This window comes from Gadus macrocephalus, chromosome 10 (genome assembly GCF_031168955.1).
Source record: "Gadus macrocephalus chromosome 10, ASM3116895v1".
In the NCBI taxonomy this organism is placed as follows: Eukaryota; Metazoa; Chordata; class Actinopteri; order Gadiformes; family Gadidae; genus Gadus; species Gadus macrocephalus.
Genome location: NC_082391.1, coordinates 20,277,578 through 20,296,322, shown reverse-complemented (window position 1 = coordinate 20,296,322; position 18,745 = coordinate 20,277,578). Strand labels below are relative to the sequence as shown.

The following is an 18,745-nucleotide window of genomic DNA, read 5'->3' as shown; positions in this document are numbered from 1 at the left end:
CGTCGGAGGAGAACTGCTCCGTGCTGCTGACGCGCTGAGCCTGAAGGATACAATGACCCCTAGTGTTATCCTGCGTAATCCCGTCGGCCCGCGCGGTAGGAATAGCCAGAGTTAGCTCGCCCATCTTGGCCTGACTGCCCCCCCCCCCATCCCCCCATCCTCACTCTGTTGAGCTGGAGGACGCTCCCGTGAGAGATTAGGACTCTGGTCTCTGGTGTGCCAAGGCAGTGGGCACCCAGTGCTCATGTGCCTTTTTGAATTGATAATCCGAGCCGGGGCAGCGTACTCTGTAATGCTATCAGACGCTGCTGCTTTTTGCAGTACTGTCGTGAGCACACATACACACGCACCACACGCACACACACACACACACTCATAGCGATATCATTGAACACATGAACGTAAACACACACGCACGCACACACACACACACACACACACACGCACACACACACACACACACACACACACACACACACACACACACACACAACTGCAATGCCACTACTGTATGCACACAGCAGACTGTATTATTATTAAAGTCCTAGGAATAGCCTGACTCTGGAAATATTGTAGACATCAAGGCCTCAAACCAAAGATTCTCACATCTGTGACTGGGCAATATGTAGGTGAGGTACATCCACAAGTGGCTTATATAATGTATACACTGTAATTAAGAGAAGATTTGTTTGTTTCATATTGTTTTATCATTAAACATGTCACCTAGGTCCTAGCCGACCTACCAGGTAAAAAGAACCCAACAGAAAATCTGGACCTCTTTTAAATTATTCACAAAAAAAAGATCTGTTCCAGTGAAAAATGTTTTATGAATGAGCATCTCGTATTACAGCATTTTCACTGATTGTTCCGAACAACGGCAGATGGCCTGATCTTTGATACGATAAATCCAAAAGAAAAAAAGAAGAAGTACATTGGCTTCAGCCTAATGTGATGATCACAGGATTTAACAGAGAGTGACTGAATGAATACACTAACTTAATCATCCCCAGACGTTGCCTACCTGCAATTAGAAGCACGGAAACTTTGCGTCATCAGTTGAAAGGCGATCACGTGATTATTTATTTCTGTGTCTTGCTCTGCCTAGAGTAGATACGGCCACAGCACGACTTCAGTTACTGTGTGTGTGACACATGGGTCGACGTTACGTGACGCAGGTAGCACGTGACATCAGTCACAAAGGATAAAAAAATCGTTCGGTGCACCTCTTAATTCAATTAAATCTGTTCATTTTCATAAAATTCCTGTGTGCTTTGTTTTGTACTGAAGCTGATAAATGTACCTCCCTCGAGCTGTTATGACACCTCAATCTGACTTCCCCAGCTGTGTCTTCCATGGGTTATATAAGACAGTGAGTCTCTGAGCATTGCTAACATATGTGCATCAGCGAGGATAACTGCACAATATGTTACAATGAAGCATAGCTTCACATCGCTAATGTCAATTTTATGAGATCATTAAATTAATTACGTATGTGATTATTCAAGGGCGTACAATCTTTGATGCCCATCTGTGCGTATAACGAAGCCCAATCTAATCAGCCCTGTCCAATGTATATTTCATTTATGGAAATGCATGGCAGAATTTAACAACATATGAGATCCTTCCTCACTTTTACCTCAAACTCTGGTAAAGCTGCAATCTATAAACCTACAATTTCTTCATAGTATTGTTTGTTGTGCCCTTACTGGTTTGTCAGTTGAACAGCTTTGCTCACCCGTCCTAAGAAGTAGACCTTTCTGCTGTGTGGTTATGTAATACCATGTATTTATTGTGGTAATGCATTACAGACACAATATAAAAAAATAAGAAACTCAAAAGAAACATTGGAGATAATTAGACTCCCAGAAAAGATTTATGGATCTGGTCTGTCAATTATGTTATAAATTATTTTTAATGGATTTCGAGTAAAGAGATTCCAGAAAAACAAAACATTTTGTTTCACGTTAGCCATCTTGTTTTTTTATTTGTCTCTTTAAAACATTGGTCTGTCCACCAACCAATCAGGCGTCTACTGCCATTTAAGAAGGATGGTCGGATCTCTTCGAATGAACTCATAACTCCAATAAGTGGATGTAAAAGAATATCTGCCGGAATCTACAGGGGGATTTAATGATTGTGTCCCCTGTCCTTAATGTCAGTCCTTAAGACAAACAGCACTGAATCTGATTTACTGCTCATTACAAATTGGAAATACTTCTCACATCAACATACACTGTCAGCAGCCCCTATCTTAACCAACGCTTGCAGACACACACACACACACACACACACACACACACACACACACACACACACACACACACACACACAGTCCTTTAAATTAACATTTGCAGTGCACAGTGCACCTTAGTAAGATGCACTAGTTTTATGCACAAGGTTAGTGCACAATGAATAAGAATTATATATTACATATAATTATCTCTATAGGCAAATGATGTGCATTCAAGTATATAGTAGATTAAAGCAGCGCAAAGCGGGAGACTCTCAACTGTCCTTGTCTCCGTGAAACCTCCTCAAGCATGCCAGGGGACGCAACCGGCAATTAATGTGACTGACATCATTCAGAGTGATAGCTAAGGTGGTTGCCATACAGGGTGTGTGTGTGTGTGTGTGTGTGTGTGTGTGTGTGTGTGTGTGTGTGTGTGTGCGTGCGTGCGCGCGTGCGTGTGTGTGTGTGTCTGCGCGCGCGTGTGTGTGTATGTGCGTGTCTGTGTGTGTGTGTGTGTGTGTGAGAGTGCGGGAAAGAGAGGGCTGCATGCGAGTCAAGCCACCGTGGTCAGAGTAATAGCTAAGGTGTTTGGCGTACAGGGTGTGTGTATGCGTGTGCTCAAATGTATTTTGTGTGTGTTTTGTTTTTGCTGTGTGCACGAGCAGAGAGAGGGGCGTGCGAGTACAGCCAGCGTGAGGTAGTGCGGGGCCACCGAGTCCGGAGCCCTCTTCCCACGCTGTAAACACACCGACTGGGTCCCTGCTCCCCCAAAGCCCGGGTCCCCTCTCTTGTGAGATGGGCGTAGTAGTGCTGCTGCTGCTGCTGTCTTTTCACATCATGCCATCAGAATCGGGACGCAGGACTGCTTAGATAATGCCTAATGAATGGCCTCCAGGGAAGCGCTTCAACTGAGACACGCGTCAGGGAGAGCGGACTCTTACATAAGCATTCAGTAACCAAAACATAACATAAAAAGATCGTTTTGAAGGAATCTCTCAAGATCATTTCCAGTGGTCTTTATTCGTCACACACACAGAATAACTGATAAAAACACTTTGAGAGATAAGTGACTATAAGAAAACTATAAGAGAGAGTGGGTCAAATACGTAGGTAAATAGAGCAAATACGTGTAACTTAAATATTAGATTACAGCTTTTAAAAATAGGTGTACAGATGGTGCTGAGCAATAAACAATACAGAAATCAAAATATTGATTCAATCAATATTGTTTATTGCTCAGCACCTTCGGTACATCTATCTATAAAAGTAATAAAATCAACCAATTTGATTGTACAGTGCAGTGTGTAGCAGCATATGGTTAAAGTGACTGACTTCCTTATTTCACTGGGTTAGCAAGAGTCAGTTATGAGAGTCTATTGGGCATTTGAGCACAAAGTCCTCAGGGCACGGTCGTCACTCAGTATCACTCCTTGCTCTGTCAAGGTGACTAACTTACGACAAGGCATAATGTCTCTAGTCAGGTCGTTTGCTAGTTCGTGTGTGTGTCGTTGAGTCTGTTTAGAACATATCAGACATGCAGCGACAGGTTGACCGAGCCATGGCACTGTTTGAATTGGAACATTTACATTTAAATGATCTCTCCTCCCCTTCACCTTGGAGCAACATCTCTGGGAATTTAAATGTAATTAAAGTGTTTGCAATAATGGATATAGCTCTCCAATAAATATGCATTATTCACAGCTGGCGGAGCCGATGTAATTGCACTGGAGGCTTAATGCATAAATAATTCTTTGCACGACAACGCGATAAGGTGAATCGAGGCCGACCGGCGGTTTCGGCTTTTGGTGAGAACGCCACCGACGGCGCTTCGAGGGGGAGACGAGAGCGAGTGCAGCCTGCAGGTTGGGGGCGATGGCGTGGCCAGACACGGGAGGAGAGCCGTCTTCTGGCCCCCCCGGTGGGCGTGGTGTGATTACAATAGTAATCACCGGAACAGCCTGAGAGCACGCCGAACGCGACGGCTCAATCCGTGTCGAGAAAATTGTGTGTTTAAAGGCACCCAGTGCAACTTTCGAGGCTTAAAAATAAACATTCAATTTCTAGTCTTTTTTACACGGAGTAAGTTTCAATAACTCCATACCATTACATACCGACATTTAAGCAGCAAAGATGAGACGTCGTTGTGTGGTGAGAACTGATACAAAATCGATAACAACAACAATGCCGCCATTTTCTTTATTTTTTGTAACCTACAATAAATAAAGCAGGCTTCCAGTCAATGGAAAAATGGCTTCTCCCCACCAGCGATTGTTGTTGTTTACGATTTTCTATCAGTTCTCACCACACAACGACGTCTCATCTTTGCTCCTTGAATGTCGATATGTAATGGTATGGAGTTATTGAAACTTACTACGTGTAAAAAAGACTAGAAATTGAATGTTTATTTTTCATTGAATGTTTACATAAAGTTGCACTGGGTGCCTTTAAGGTTGTGTTTAAGTTGTACAAGTTGTATTCTGTTTGCCCAAAGCTAATTTCTCTCCTGAGAGAGACAATAAAATACTTACTTACTTACTTACTTACATAAGGGAATAAAGCTAAAATATTGTCACTCGATGAATGCAAAAAATGGGATCTAGCTACTAATGAAGATGTATGAGCCCACGCGGTCTTCGACGTAAGGGGGGGGCCTCTCCCTGTGCCATCTTCTACGTCTGCCATCTTTGTCGTTAACCTTCACGTCTGTCTGTTTGGATGTGTCCTCCTGTCGTCACCCCGACTGTATTTACTGTTTGGGCCGTGGCAGTTGCTGGCTGCTGGCTGTGTCCCCGGCGGCCATGGATCACCAAGACCCCCCCCCCCCCCCCAAACACTCCCCAAACCCTACCCCCGGGACAGGAGAGAGAGAGAGGTAGAGAGTGCATGAGAGCAAGAGCGAGAGTATTAGAGAGAGATATGGACAACGAGAGAAAGAGAGTGCGAAATGGAAAGCCAGAGAGAGAGAGATGGAACGCGAGAGAGAGATGGAAAGCCAGAGAGAGAGAGATGGAAAGCCAGAGAGAGATGGAAAGCCAGAGAGAGAGAGATGGAAAGCCAGAGAGAGAGAGATGGAAAGCCAGAGAGAGATGGAAAGCCAGAGAGAGATGGAAAGCCAGAGAGAGATGGAAAGCCAGAGAGAGAGAGATGGAAAGCCAGAGAGAGATGGAAAGCCAGAGAGAGATGGAAAGCCAGAGAGAGATGGAAAGCCAGAGAGAGAGAGATGGAAAGCCAGAGAGAGAGAGGGATGGAACGCGAGAGAGAGGGATGGAAAGCCAGAGAGAGAGAGGGATGGAACGCGAGAGAGAGAGAGATGGAAAGAGAGAGGTAGAGAGAGGGCAATTAAAGAGGAGCCGAGTCAGGGCCAGTTAAGATGAAGAGATACCTTGTGTCTCGCTGATTACAGTGCAATGACCACATTCTGATTAATTCCTTTTTCTTATTCCCTTTTTCATGTTTTTTTGCATCTCCTATCCTACATGGTGAACATCTAATTATATTTTAAGCTATTTTCCGTATGGACAACGAGCAGCTGTTTGAATGGTGGCATAAATATCATTCCAGCAAAGGATGAGCCCCATGTGAAATGATCACGGAAAGGATCCTATTTGTTCCACCACTGATCTACTTATTCTAGCGTACATGCCCACAATGTTTGGGGGCTGGTAAACATTGGACAGCGACTGCTGATACAAATCTCTCCGACACCTGAGCCGACCGTGCCAGGTAGTGACCCTTAAGGATTGGCCTGAAGCCAAACCCTGAGAGGAGCTGACTTGGGCCCGCTCTAGATTTCACTAAATCACATCCCGGGGGAAATGACGACAGGAATGATTTATTGACGATGCAATTGATAATGTGGGCAATTCGGGCCAATAAACAATGTCATCGGTCCGAAAATAAAAAGGAAAAGCAAAGCGAGAGAAGAATGTACAATGAATGCTGAAATCGAAATAAGGCTGATTGCAGTTCCACAATATCATACACAGGGCTGGGGGTGAAATGCCCCCTCCCTAATGAACAGCATGTGTCCACTCCAAGTCCACTCCAAAACAACTGGGCCTGTCAGGCCAAGACGGCTCAGAGAGCACATCATGCTAATGATGAGAATATCATTGCCAGTAGGATGTCCAGTAGATGAATGGAGAGGATGCTAATGGTTATCATCAGCTCGCCAGTTTGTGTTGGAGGGGGGGGGGGGGGGGGGGCAGATGTGTTGTCTTGCACGTTCAGGCCCACTGATTCAGCAGCAGGGGCTGACACCGGAGCGACCCTGTGACAGAGAGACGGACTGACAGCTCGACGGGCCGACTGTCACCCTCCCGCACCTGGGCCTGGGATAGGTGATAGCCTAGCTTGTTTGGCTCCAGTGTGTGTGTGACGAGAGGCCGGGTGTCGATGAGCTGACCGACAGCGGGTGACCTTGTAATTTAAAGCCCTGCGATCTCTCCGCAGCACTGAGCCACATCGCACTGTACGCTCTATTCCTGCGGTATTATATCTCAGTCGCGGGGGGGGGGGGAGAGACACGGCCAATAAAACCCACTGACACGTTAAATCACGGGGGGGGGGTAAGGGTCAAAAAAGGAAGCAATGAGTTTGCACGTTGTTATCATTATTATTTATCCTAGGGCATTTAAGGACACAAGCAATTCCAGGAGCAAACCGAATGTGTAACGGTTGTGTGAACGGTTGTGTGCGACACCCATGTTTCCCACAGAAGCAGAGCGGACACAACGTAAACATCAGGATGGAGTTTCCTCCGACGCTTCGGCTCCAACGCGAGGCCTCTGACCTAGCTCTGCTCGGCTTACGTAAAATACAGAAAGTAGGCCAAACATTAGGCTATGGGCGCACTCTCACACTCTCTCTCTCTCTCTCTCTCTCTCTCTCTCTCTCTCTCTCTCTCTCTCTCTCTCTCTCTCTCTCTCTCTCTCTCTCTCTCTCTCTCTCTCTCTCTCTCTCTCTCTCTCTCTCTCTCTCTCTCTCTCTCTCTCTCTCTCTCTCTCTTAAACTCATACAAACACACAAAGGATGACAATTGCATCACCCTGCATGTTTATTTTAAATAAATGGCATGGGCATATAATATTTATCAATTCACTAATTCTTTGCATGTATATTTTTATTTTCAAACAAAAATGGCCCTTGCAAGTGTCAAAAAAGCCCCCGAGTCTGAAGTCTCTAACACCCTCTCTCTCACACTGGATAATGACATCACCCTGCATGTTTATAACCATTTAATATTCAGCAAACTAATTAATTAGCTGTTTTTATAATAAAGTAAATAAACTCTGCAGTATGTTAAAAGCGTCAAAAGGCCCCCAGGGGTTTCTCTCTCTCTCTCTCTCTTTTTTTTTTCCGTTTCTTTCTGTCACCCTTTCTGTCTCTCTATGTCCCTCCTTATCTCTATCAAAGGATAACAATGTAAACCCTCCATCTTTATTTTTTTATATTTTATGGAAATATATTATATACTATAGCAATAATATTATGATCATTATATTATTGCTTATGGACTCATTAGTTATATAAAAAAGGAAAAGTCCCAACTAAAATTCCCGTCAAAAGTGTCAGTCAACGATTAATAAGTTGTAATGTTTTATTGCGTTGACGTATGTTTTTGTGTCACACCAAGAGCCAAAGACAGAACATGTGTCACAACACACGGCCCCAGAACGGGCGGACAGAGCCGTTCTCAAAGGACGTCTCAGGAGGAATTAAGGGGGGAGCTTGGCACACTCCAGGTTGTGTTCTGTGGATGTCAAGGGGGAGGTAAGGGGGGGGGGGGGAGGGGAGGGGGTAAGGGGAGCGGCAGGAGCACTCAGCATCACACGCTTCCCCAGCCCGTGACAAGCTGAACAAACATCCCCGGCGGAGGGACAGAAAGAGCAGAGAGCGGGGAGAGATAGAGAGAGGGGGGGGGGGGAGGGGGGGATATGGAGGGGAGAGAGAGAGAGGAAAAGGTGGGAGAGGGGGAGAGAGACGATAAAGTGTGGAGAGAGAGAGGGAAGAAGGAGATAGAGGGTGAGCCGTAGAGAAAGAGAGAGGAGACGTGGAGGAAATTGTCTTCAATTGAATTAAGATAAGAGAGAACGGAGGACCGAAGGGAACATAGAGAAAGAGAGAGAGAGCAGCAGAGAGAGCAGGGAGATACAGGGAGAGGAGAGAGAGACAGAAACATGGAGGCATAGAGGGAGACAGAGAGGAAGATGGAGGGACACAACAAAACAAAGAGGCAGGGGTAAGAGAGATGAGAAATAATGAACCACGGGCTCTGATCTAATCCCAGACAGAGACTGAGGTATGTCGGATGATATCAAAATAACAACAAACAAAACCAACAGCAGTAAACCACACGCTCATGTTTGCCAAAAGTCAGCCTTGTTATGCGTGAGATGTTTCATCAGGAATCATGCCTGTCTCCATCTCCAAGTGGCACACTGATTGCACCCAAAAATAACCAAAAAAAGCAACAATGACCAATATTTGTACATCAATATATTGGGAGCTGCAGTACGCAAGGTTATAAAACAGTGGAAACGAAATGAAGCACATGGTCAACAATGTTACATCCTCCATCCCCCGGCCCAGGAATAGAAAACACCTTAAACATTCATTAAACTGCTGGTGCAGGCTTGTGCACTGCGCTGTGCATCAGTGCATCCTCCTGGATGCCATAGGAAGGCGGTGGGGGAGGCAGAGAGGCAGACAGAATGTTTGGGGGTTCTATTTTAGGCCGGAACCTTGTCAAACCGCGGCAGTGCCAGATAACTCCCCCGCCCCCCCACCTCGGACGACGACAATAGGTTCTGATGCCTACGACTGGGACTCAAAGGGACACGGTTGTGCTGCCGCGTGCGTGAGGCTGCATAACACGAGCATGCGTGTGAGTATAGATGCTAGCGCGGTGATAAGCCAGTGGATTCGGTGAGCATGGATATGGCATGAGAGGCCTACATTCTGGCAGGGGACCATACAGTAGCTTCAGGACATTCAGGTCACATTACCAGAGACACCCCCTATGTGACAGCAAAGCTTTTGTAAAACAAATGCAGAGAGGTCATTAAGAGGTATTACAGCATGTCTCTACAACGTTACTACGGGGAAAACTCCACGATTAAAAGGACACCTTTAACCTCTGGTGTGGCATTGCAGTGCACTTTGGCTGAGGCGGCATAAAATGTGCACACGACGACACAATACACACCGTCTCATCCACACACTAAACCTTCAACCTCCAATACGAGGACAGCTCGCCAGAGTCCTTTCAGCGCGGAAGACTGTTGTAATTACAAGGCCAGCAGACAATGCTGTGTCAATAAGCCAATAATAGACCTCTGTTAGGGGGGGGACATGCCACTTAAAGACAACCAACCAAACACTTCATCATTGCTGATACATATTTCATAACTCTGCCCTGCAACTCTGGAAGGCTAACGAGGAGTTTATATTACGTGCGTCTTTTTGTACGCGTCCCTATTTTTCAACCTTAATCCTCTGTGTAATATTTGACCTTGCCATGTGTGTTTGATGCAATTATGTATGTCATAGTGTTGGACACTTTGGAAAGGGCTGGATTCACTTCAGTACAATAGAAGCCTTGGGGCGGCTCAGCTGGGGTGGGGGGGGGGAGTGGGATGAGTCATAAGGTCTCGGGAGACGGAGCGGCCACTGCAGGACAGCCAGGCGGCGGCGGGAGCACCAGAAAGCGCTGCTCTCTGTAAGGGCGGCCCGGGCCGCGTGTGAAAGTGCGGGGGCGGGCCGCTAATAATGTTGACGACGACGACTTCAGGATAAGAAACAACAACAACAACAACAAGGACAATCAAATCGTTATGTTGTGGGTGACGCACCACACTGTTGACACGTGGCTTCGTGAGAGTGGAGAGGGGGGGGGGGTTGGGGGCTAGGGGGGCTTCTTGCCAATGGTTTCTATGACGTCTAGAGGCTCAGCGCAAGGAAGTCCTCGGTGGGTTGCTAAAGGTGACCCAGAGGTCAACAGCACGACGGGGAACCGACATGAACATGCCTCTGGATCTCCAAGGAGGAAACAAAGATGGAGAGGTTGAGGAAAAAGGCAGTGGTGAAAGATGAACCCCATAGTGTTTGTTTTCACTGATGTGTGGATCGGTTGTTCCTCTGCAGGCCGACGCCGCCCCAGAACTCGGGTTTTCTCTGTTGAATGCCGCCGTGGTCCCTGAGGGACCTCTCGATGATATAACTAGGCGAACAAAGCAAGGCCCCTGGCTGAGGTGTGTCTCCTGAATAGCTTGTGTTGTTCTGTCGATATGGCAGAACGAAACGGGGGAAACACACACACACACACACTAGTGAAACCAGTGTCATATGCCGGACCTGGGCTCTCGTATCCCTGGGCGTATCAGGTGAAATACGTGTGATCCTGCGATCGCTGCTCCAAGCTGCTGATGTCTGGTGACATGACTAGTCTCCACCGATAGAGCGCTGCAGCTCTGGGTGTGAGTGTGAGCACATCTACGTTTTATTGCATGCAAGGTTGTTAAAGTCTGAATGATAATTAAGTAGCAACAATGGTTGAGCACTTTTCTAGTTTTTTTCATTGGGATTTATCATGGAAAACTATAGCATAGTTTAGCTTAGTCGAGGCAGGTACAAAACGCGACAAAAGTTCCGTAATAAAAAAAAATATTACACAATACACAATGAAAGGGAATACAAGTCCTCAAATGAACATGCCAGAAGTAAAAGTATATTCAAGTTACGTGTTTTTTTTTCCCCATGCAACACATTGATCTATTTTCATGGTGTTAAGTGTTAATAATCGTTTACTCTTGTTGTTCATAGATTAAAGCTTAAAAGTTAGCCCTTATCAAACCCACATTCTATAATAAATATATATTTTATATCCCTTGCAATGGTCACTTATGAATGCAGTACAATAAAATATGAAATATATGTATAGATAGGTTTGATCTAATGAATGATAAACAACAGTGAAAACAGTGAGTTACTTTCTGACCCCACGCATATCCTCACTGTGACATCTTTAAAAACGCAAAGTCATTCTGTCCCATTGTGGAGGAAGAGCAAACAAGAGACAGAGATAAATGCAGGTCAGGCTTGTGTTACATTGTGAAAACCACCTGTTTTATCTTTGAAAAGACACGAGAGCATCTTTAGTTATGTCAGGCCCACTACCAATACGTCTGTATGTGTTTCATCATTCTCTATAGATCCCGAATACTTGAAGAAAGCCTGCTTTACTCCATCATATGTGTAGCTCCATCCTATGTTTTGCTCCAAAGATAACCCTTTGCATCGATACGTACGCACACTGAACAGCAGACGAGATGGCAGCTCTTCTCGACTCTGGGCTTGACTCACTTGAGACGGGTTAGCATTGGTGTATCTGCGCTGCACGGATGGACCAAAACAGACCACTGAAGCATGTGGAAGGACTGCACTCCTAGCGGCTCGACTCGCCGGAAGTCACACAATTTGTGCCACTCGGCGCCGGCACAACGGAGGAGCTAGTCATCTTTTATTCAGAGTTGCACTCATGATGAATGAATTTAAAGGCATCATCTATTGGCCCATGTGTTTCCAGGCGAATGACATGCAAAACCCTGTATGTAAGACAATGTGGCATGACTTGAAGTGTGCTATACTATGAATGTTAGCAGTAGCTCGTGTTTTGTATTGTTGTTGAATATGGCGAAAGTAAAACCAAAACCGTCAGGGCAGGGAACTGCTCTATCTAGTGGATATGTTGCAGCACTGCAGCTCTGATTTCGGAACACGCGCAATGCATGACTCTATTAGAGGTATTAGACCTACAACAAGGTCGGTTTAAAATCGTTAGGAGGTTAAATACAGAACAACTTTACTCATTTATTGAGGAATTATCATTGAGCATAACTTTATCTCACAGGTCATTCTGGAATTCTGGAAACTAACAAATACATAGTCAAAAAAAAAAGTTATGTTTACACTTTGCCTTTCCTTAGACCAAGAGCTGAGTTTACAACACTACCAGCTTCCTACATTAAAAAAATAATAATTTTCAATGTAAAACAGTGATCCAAGCATTGGTAAGACCCCACATACACCAGTTTAACGCTTGGTTTCATTTCCAATTTGAGGGGAGGAAATGGCCTTTGAAATATAAGCAAATGGAAACAATAGTTAAGTTATTAAGGGGCTGAGAGAAATAGGAAAAACAAATCACAATTTTCCCATTTAGTCTACACATCATTTTACATGCTGTTTTGCAACCAAAATCGAGCATAAAGGTCGAGCACAATTAAGCCAGAGACTGTTTGACATTTACCCTGGAAATATGTCAGGGAGTGAAATAACAATGGGAGTGAGCACATTAAAACATGTTTCCACTTGAAAATTAATAGCAGTCATGCCGAAAATTCCCGGGGATGTCAAACCCTATTTCTGTTGATATCCAAATGCGAAATATGGGAACACATGTTTGGAATTAAGTCATTCTCAGACATGTTAACACTTCTTGTGGATATTATTCAAGCTTTAGCCATATAATGGACATACTTGGCCACCCAGGCGATCCCTGATACAAAAGCTCCAAACTGCGTTAACATTGTGTCAGTCACGGTTTGAGCCATGCTTAACCACATTCTTGTGTAAACCCTTAAAGGTGATTAATAAGCTAAATAGCTTAGTAACTTATGCTTTGCCTTGTGGATCCTTTAATTTCTGCAATTGACCGCAGCATTAAGACCTGCAAGCCCGTGGCTGGCCTGCACCCACTCAGAACTCCAGAGGTCAAAGACGTAAAACCTCAAGTCTGTGTAAATTCACCAGATTTGCTTTAAAGGCACCCAGTGCAACTTTATGTAAACATTCAATGAAAAATAAACATTCAATTTCTAGTCTTTTTTACACGTAGTAAGTTTCAATAACTCCATACCATTACATATCGACATTCAAGGAGCAAAGATGAGACGTCGTTGTGTGGTGAGAACTGATAGAAAATCGTAAACAACAACAATCGCCGGTGGGGAGAAGCCATTTTTCCATTGACTGGAAGCCTGCTTTATTTATTGTAGGTTACAAAAAATAAAGAAAATGGCGGCATTGTTGTTGTTATCGATTTTGTATCAGTTCTCACCACACAACGACGTCTCATCTTTGCTGCTTAAATGTCGGTATGTAATGGTATGGAGTTATTGAAACTTACTATGTGTAAAAAAAGACTAGAAATTGAATGTTTATTTTTAAGCCTCGAAAGTTGCACTGGGTGCCTTTAATATATGATTAAATAATTTATTTACTAATATACTTTTCTTTGTACTGGCTGGTTTAATATTGTTCAAGTGTTGTTACTTTATCAGAGGGGATTGTAATCATTGACCGGCTGACATTTGAAGCCAACATGAATCAACAGGAATGTTTTTCTACAACTACATTTTCCAGAATAAAGAACAATAAAAAGTAAAGCAAGACCCACTTGCTTGATTGCGTTTTCAAAGAAAGAAAATATGTATGGCTTTTAGATTTAATTTTGGAATAATAAATTGCATACATACACTTGACATGCCGCAGTATATTTTGTAATCGAAGTTCATGATTTAGGGGACTTTATGAAAACATAGTCTTTCCACTAAGTAACGGTAAACAAATGGATGGAAGAGGCCCACCGTACTGCACTCTAGCTAGGACTGAATTGTACATTGAACAGCAGAGGATTAAGGCTGTATAAACTTAATCTGGCATTGAATGAAATTATCAAATACAGGGGCCCAAAATCAATTTCAACTCCATTACCGTAGTTCCTGCAGAACGTATGGCTGCACGTATGGCTGCAGAACTCTTCTGTACAGGAAGAGAATCTCATTGCTGCTGGCCGGGTTTCATAGTCCTTCAATCCAACCTGGAGGAACCCAGAGGTTGTGAATTGAACTGTGTATAATTTTATAATAAAACAAACATAGAAAAAGACAGGTCATGTACATGCAGATTCAAATCCACCGATGGGTCCTCTTTGGATAAAGTGATGAGGCCAATAGGATCTCTACTAAGGTGCATAATTCCATAATATCCCTATATCCAATAAGCATATTGCTAGTCCTCACGGCTGGGTCCTGGTCCAGGGACCAGACCCCCCACGTGTGTCCCCTCGTCTCAGGAGAGGTGGAACAGGTTGAATCCCAACGGGGCTCTGAACATGGCCAGATGTGCGGCGGCGGCGGTGGCGGGCATGATGGGAGTGCGTGCGTATGAAAAGCTGTGTCCATACAGCAGAGATGACCCCAGCTGCGGGGGAACGCGGAAAGGGAAAGGAGCAGAGGAAGACGAGTAGCATGAGCTCGGGAACACGGCTTTTCCCCCTACACAGGCGGCCATCTTCAGCTTCTCCACCTCTGCCTCCTGGAGTCGCTTGGCTTTGGCTCTGCGGTTCTGGAACCAGATCTTCACCTGGGTCTCGGATAAGGTCAGCACGGAGGAGAACTCGGCCCGCTCGGCGATGGACAGGTACTGCTTCTGGCGGAACTTCCTCTCCAGGGCCAGGAGCTGGGAGGTGGTGAAGGGAGTGCGGGGCTTCCGGTTGGTCTTGTGTTTTCTCAAAGAACACACTGTTGGACTGAGCTGCCCTACAGAGAAGGAGAATAGTTAGTAATGAAATACAACTAGTTTTTAATGTACATTTGAAATACAATAGCCTGTAAAGTACGATCAGAAATAGGGGCTCGTTTAAGATAGGCCTATTGAAAGCTGATTGCATTGAATATATTGTTTTTTTATCAACAATAACAATATGAACCCCAAAAACGTGATCAAACTTTCAAAAATGACATTTTTTAGAATGGTCGGGCTATTATAAATTATACGCGTTTGATAATAGTTTTCAATGAAGGTGCCAACTTACGGGGCGGTGTAGGGATCTCCGAGCGGGTCATCCAAGGCGTGCAGTCTCCCCTTTCCAACGACTGAGATTTGACTGGAGCGTCTCGCACAACGCGTTGTGGTAACTCGTTTGAGGCAGGAGACCGTATTTTAGTCGAATAACAACCTTTCCTCGTTGTGTCAACATTTCCCGGTCGTATACGTGGGCTCTTGTCTGAAATAAGCGCTTCCACGCTGAAAGGCAAGCAGGTCTCCTGTGTTGTAAAATTATTCAGTGGTTGTGGACGTACATCCTCTGGAAACACATATTTTGAGTCAATTTGGGAAGTCATACTCTCCAGTATGACAAAAATCGAACGCAGACTAAAAGTAACATTTGTTAACGAGCGCAAAAACGCGTTGCCAAAAAGGCTGAACTTCCAAACCGTCTCGCAAACTTGGGAATGACTAATAACTTTTCTGCGACTTTCATCCTAGTGTACTTTATCTAAGGACTAAGTAGCCGTCTTGTGATTGGACAGTTTGTTAAGGGGCGCCCGGATGATTGCCCGGTGCGGTAAACCGCAGGGCCACCCCCCCCCCATGTAAACAACAGGTTTAGTTAGATATCAGCCGAAATTACCACTAATTAGGATACCAGAAGGGGCCATTGTCGAGGAGACATAGCCAACATTTCATATACAACTTTAAATTAAATATTGACGATGTAATCACTCTATAATGAAACTTAATGGATATATGGAGAAGCAAACGTTTCTTTGGCAAAATATATATATATATTCCTGTAGCCTACATAGATAAATCCTTATCCTACTAGCCATTAAAAAAAGTAGAACAGACAGCTCCATATTTTTATATACTTTTATTTTTTATATAGTAGGTAGGAGGTTATATATATAGTGTGCGTAGTAGTATAGGCAACAGTAGCATTGGAATGAAAAGTAAGAAGCATTTGGTTTGTAGTCGGAAAGGCCAATACAAGCTGTGCCTAATTCATGCCCTGACTTGTAGTAGCTGACACACTTACTCGGCCGTAATCACAATGGTAATCAATAAGAATTATGGAGCTTCTAAAGTTCTGAGCTAGAACACTAACCATGCACTCAAACGTTCAAGACAGTTGGAAGATGGATTATGGTTTTGGGCAAGCTTTAAAATGACTGTCATTACATTGTTATTATTAACACCTTGTAATTAGGCCTGTGGAATCCGGTTCTTTTAAGTGGGATTTAACGGTAATGACAGAAAATTGCTACCTTCCTGAGGTGTGTGGCGCCCGATGCGATTAGTACTAGTCTCTGGTCTGTCTTAGTGGAGACATGGGCTTCCTTGGCCCGTTTGAAGCTCATACCTGTAGGGCTCGGCAGCATTAGGAAACATCAGCCAGACTCTCCTGTTTTCCAACACACACACACACACACACACACACACACACACACACACACACACACACACACACACACACACACACACACACACACACACACACACACACACACACACACACACACACACACACACAATGTTGCTCTTATTGAGGTCCCAACAACAAGCACTCACAACCAATATATAAAAAAATAAAAATAAAAAGATACTGAAATGTTTTTCTCTGTGTACGGCTCGGCTCTCGTCTCGGTCTGATTGCGACCTATATAGGCGTAGTAGACACATACTCACTCAAACACATCCTTAACACAAACACGCTTAGAACAACAACTGGCCGACAGAGCATCCATGGGTCGTCTGCTGGACGTCGGGCCAGTGCTCTGTGATCAGGTCGGAGGCAGCAGCAGGGTGTTCTCTGTAATCAGCTGGATTACACGGTGGTGTTAGGGGGTTCAGCCTCTAGCTGCTCAGCACCGTGAGGGCTCCTCACACAGCACAACACTCACAGCCGACTCTGGTGCTAACAACAGCAAGTGAGTTCGCTGTAGAAGATCTGCTATACTGCAACCATTCGCAGTCTCCTTTAACAAACATATATACGGCATACATCTATACACAACAGCTTTAGATGTCTGCATAGCAGCTTAATATTACCAACTCATGGACGTAATTATAGGTTGTTTGGTCTGAAAGCGCAAATGTGTTTATGTTTGTCTGGAAAAGTGTTGTTTTTTTTAGGGTCCTGGGCGTCAGCCTATTAGTTGTTTTTCATCAGGCCTGCTGCCTGCCGTAGGTTTGTGCCATGGTTCTGCTTTCTGTATGTGAGAGGAAGTACACCTGTGACAATTAAGATAAATAAGGCAGCAGACAGTTGTGGCAAAATTGCTGCGTCGCTTTAGCTCACGTACATCTCTCCAAAAAGGTGACGGGATGCAAAACCTCACAAGTGGGGAACCATAAATGCGAGCACCGGCCTATAGAGACACGGCGGCGTCTTGACACAGAAGAACAATTCAACCTTTTCTCTTCCAGAGACAGACTGAATGGGTTGATGTTGAACACACTAGGCTTCTCATATCATATATTTACTGTTGATATTGTTTCCTGATGCTTTTGACACTGATCGCTGTTAATGCTTTATAGGTGTTTAATTTGACTGTAATCTGTATATATATAACATTTATATATTTTTTATTGTTTAAACTGTCATTAATTCACAATTCCTTTAAACATTATGATTGAGATGATCCTTGAGATGGCAAATCAAGGAAATTTAGATGAAGGTAGATTTTATCCCAATACAGCTTTTTTCACAAAGATTAGAAAAAATTATTAGCACCAAATAATTGAGATGGCAATGAAGAGAAGGGTTCCATTTGGTACAGATTTTTTTTGATCATTTTGCTAATCACAGATTGCCTCCCCATTCTCACGAAATACAACTCAATCTCAAACAATTTCAATCGACTTATAATTCTTAAAAATATAAACAACATTTATCAAAACATGAAAGCCAGTCTCTCAAACTACATTTTAAATGTCGTTCACCACAGACTGAAGACGTGGGTTTGAACCCTGGGGTGGAGACTCATAACATTTTCACTTTAGCCACAATGAGCCAATCAAGACATAAAAGCTCAATATTTAATCTCAAAACAGTCAAAATAAATCTACAAGGCCCATCAATGAATGCTTTCAGCTGTTCAGCATAACCAATGTTTGATGCACTTATAAGAATAGGCTCCAAAAAGAGTTCTGAAGGGATTTTCCCCACACCAAAGCCATAGGAAAGAGAGCCTTCTGGGTAATTTTGGACCCAAGTGACAAGCATGGCTTTTCATATCAGCTTAATATAACCAACTCATGGTAGTAATAATAGGTTGCTTGGTCTGTAAACGTAAATGTGTATTTGTTTACCTTGAAATGTTAAGTGTTGTTTTTTGAGGGTCCTGCGAGTCAGCCTATTAGTTGTTTTTCTATTACTATCTATCTATCTATCAGGTTTGATTCATAATCAAAGACCACATTACATAGACAAAGCTCCACATGCTTCCAAAAGAAAGCCAGGAAGAAGTGTCAAGCCTCAACAACCCGGTACATTGCAACACCAACATAAAACTTTTTTTCATAATCCGTTCAGAGCCATTTGAACAGGCTGTGAAAGTTATGCTTATTTAAGCATGTTCACGTTTGTTAGTCGCCTTGCTTCTGTTTTCCATCGCATTTTCCCTTGAGATGACATGCTTTATTTAAATACTCTATTTCTCTCTCTCT

The 18,745-nt window shown here is 43.9% G+C and overlaps 1 protein-coding gene across 1 annotated transcript; it reads right to left on the bottom strand.

Moving 5' to 3' along the window:
- Positions 1-14,042: 14,042 nt before the first annotated feature.
- Positions 14,043-15,825, bottom strand: LOC132466097 (homeobox protein MSX-2-like). Its single transcript, XM_060063140.1, has 2 exons — positions 15,108-15,825; positions 14,043-14,832 (listed from the first exon to the last, which is right to left on the bottom strand). The coding sequence occupies exons 1-2, from the start codon at positions 15,415-15,417 to the stop codon at positions 14,363-14,365; spliced, it is 780 nt and encodes a 259-aa protein (XP_059919123.1). The 5' UTR covers positions 15,418-15,825; the 3' UTR covers positions 14,043-14,362.
- Positions 15,826-18,745: the final 2,920 nt, after the last annotated feature.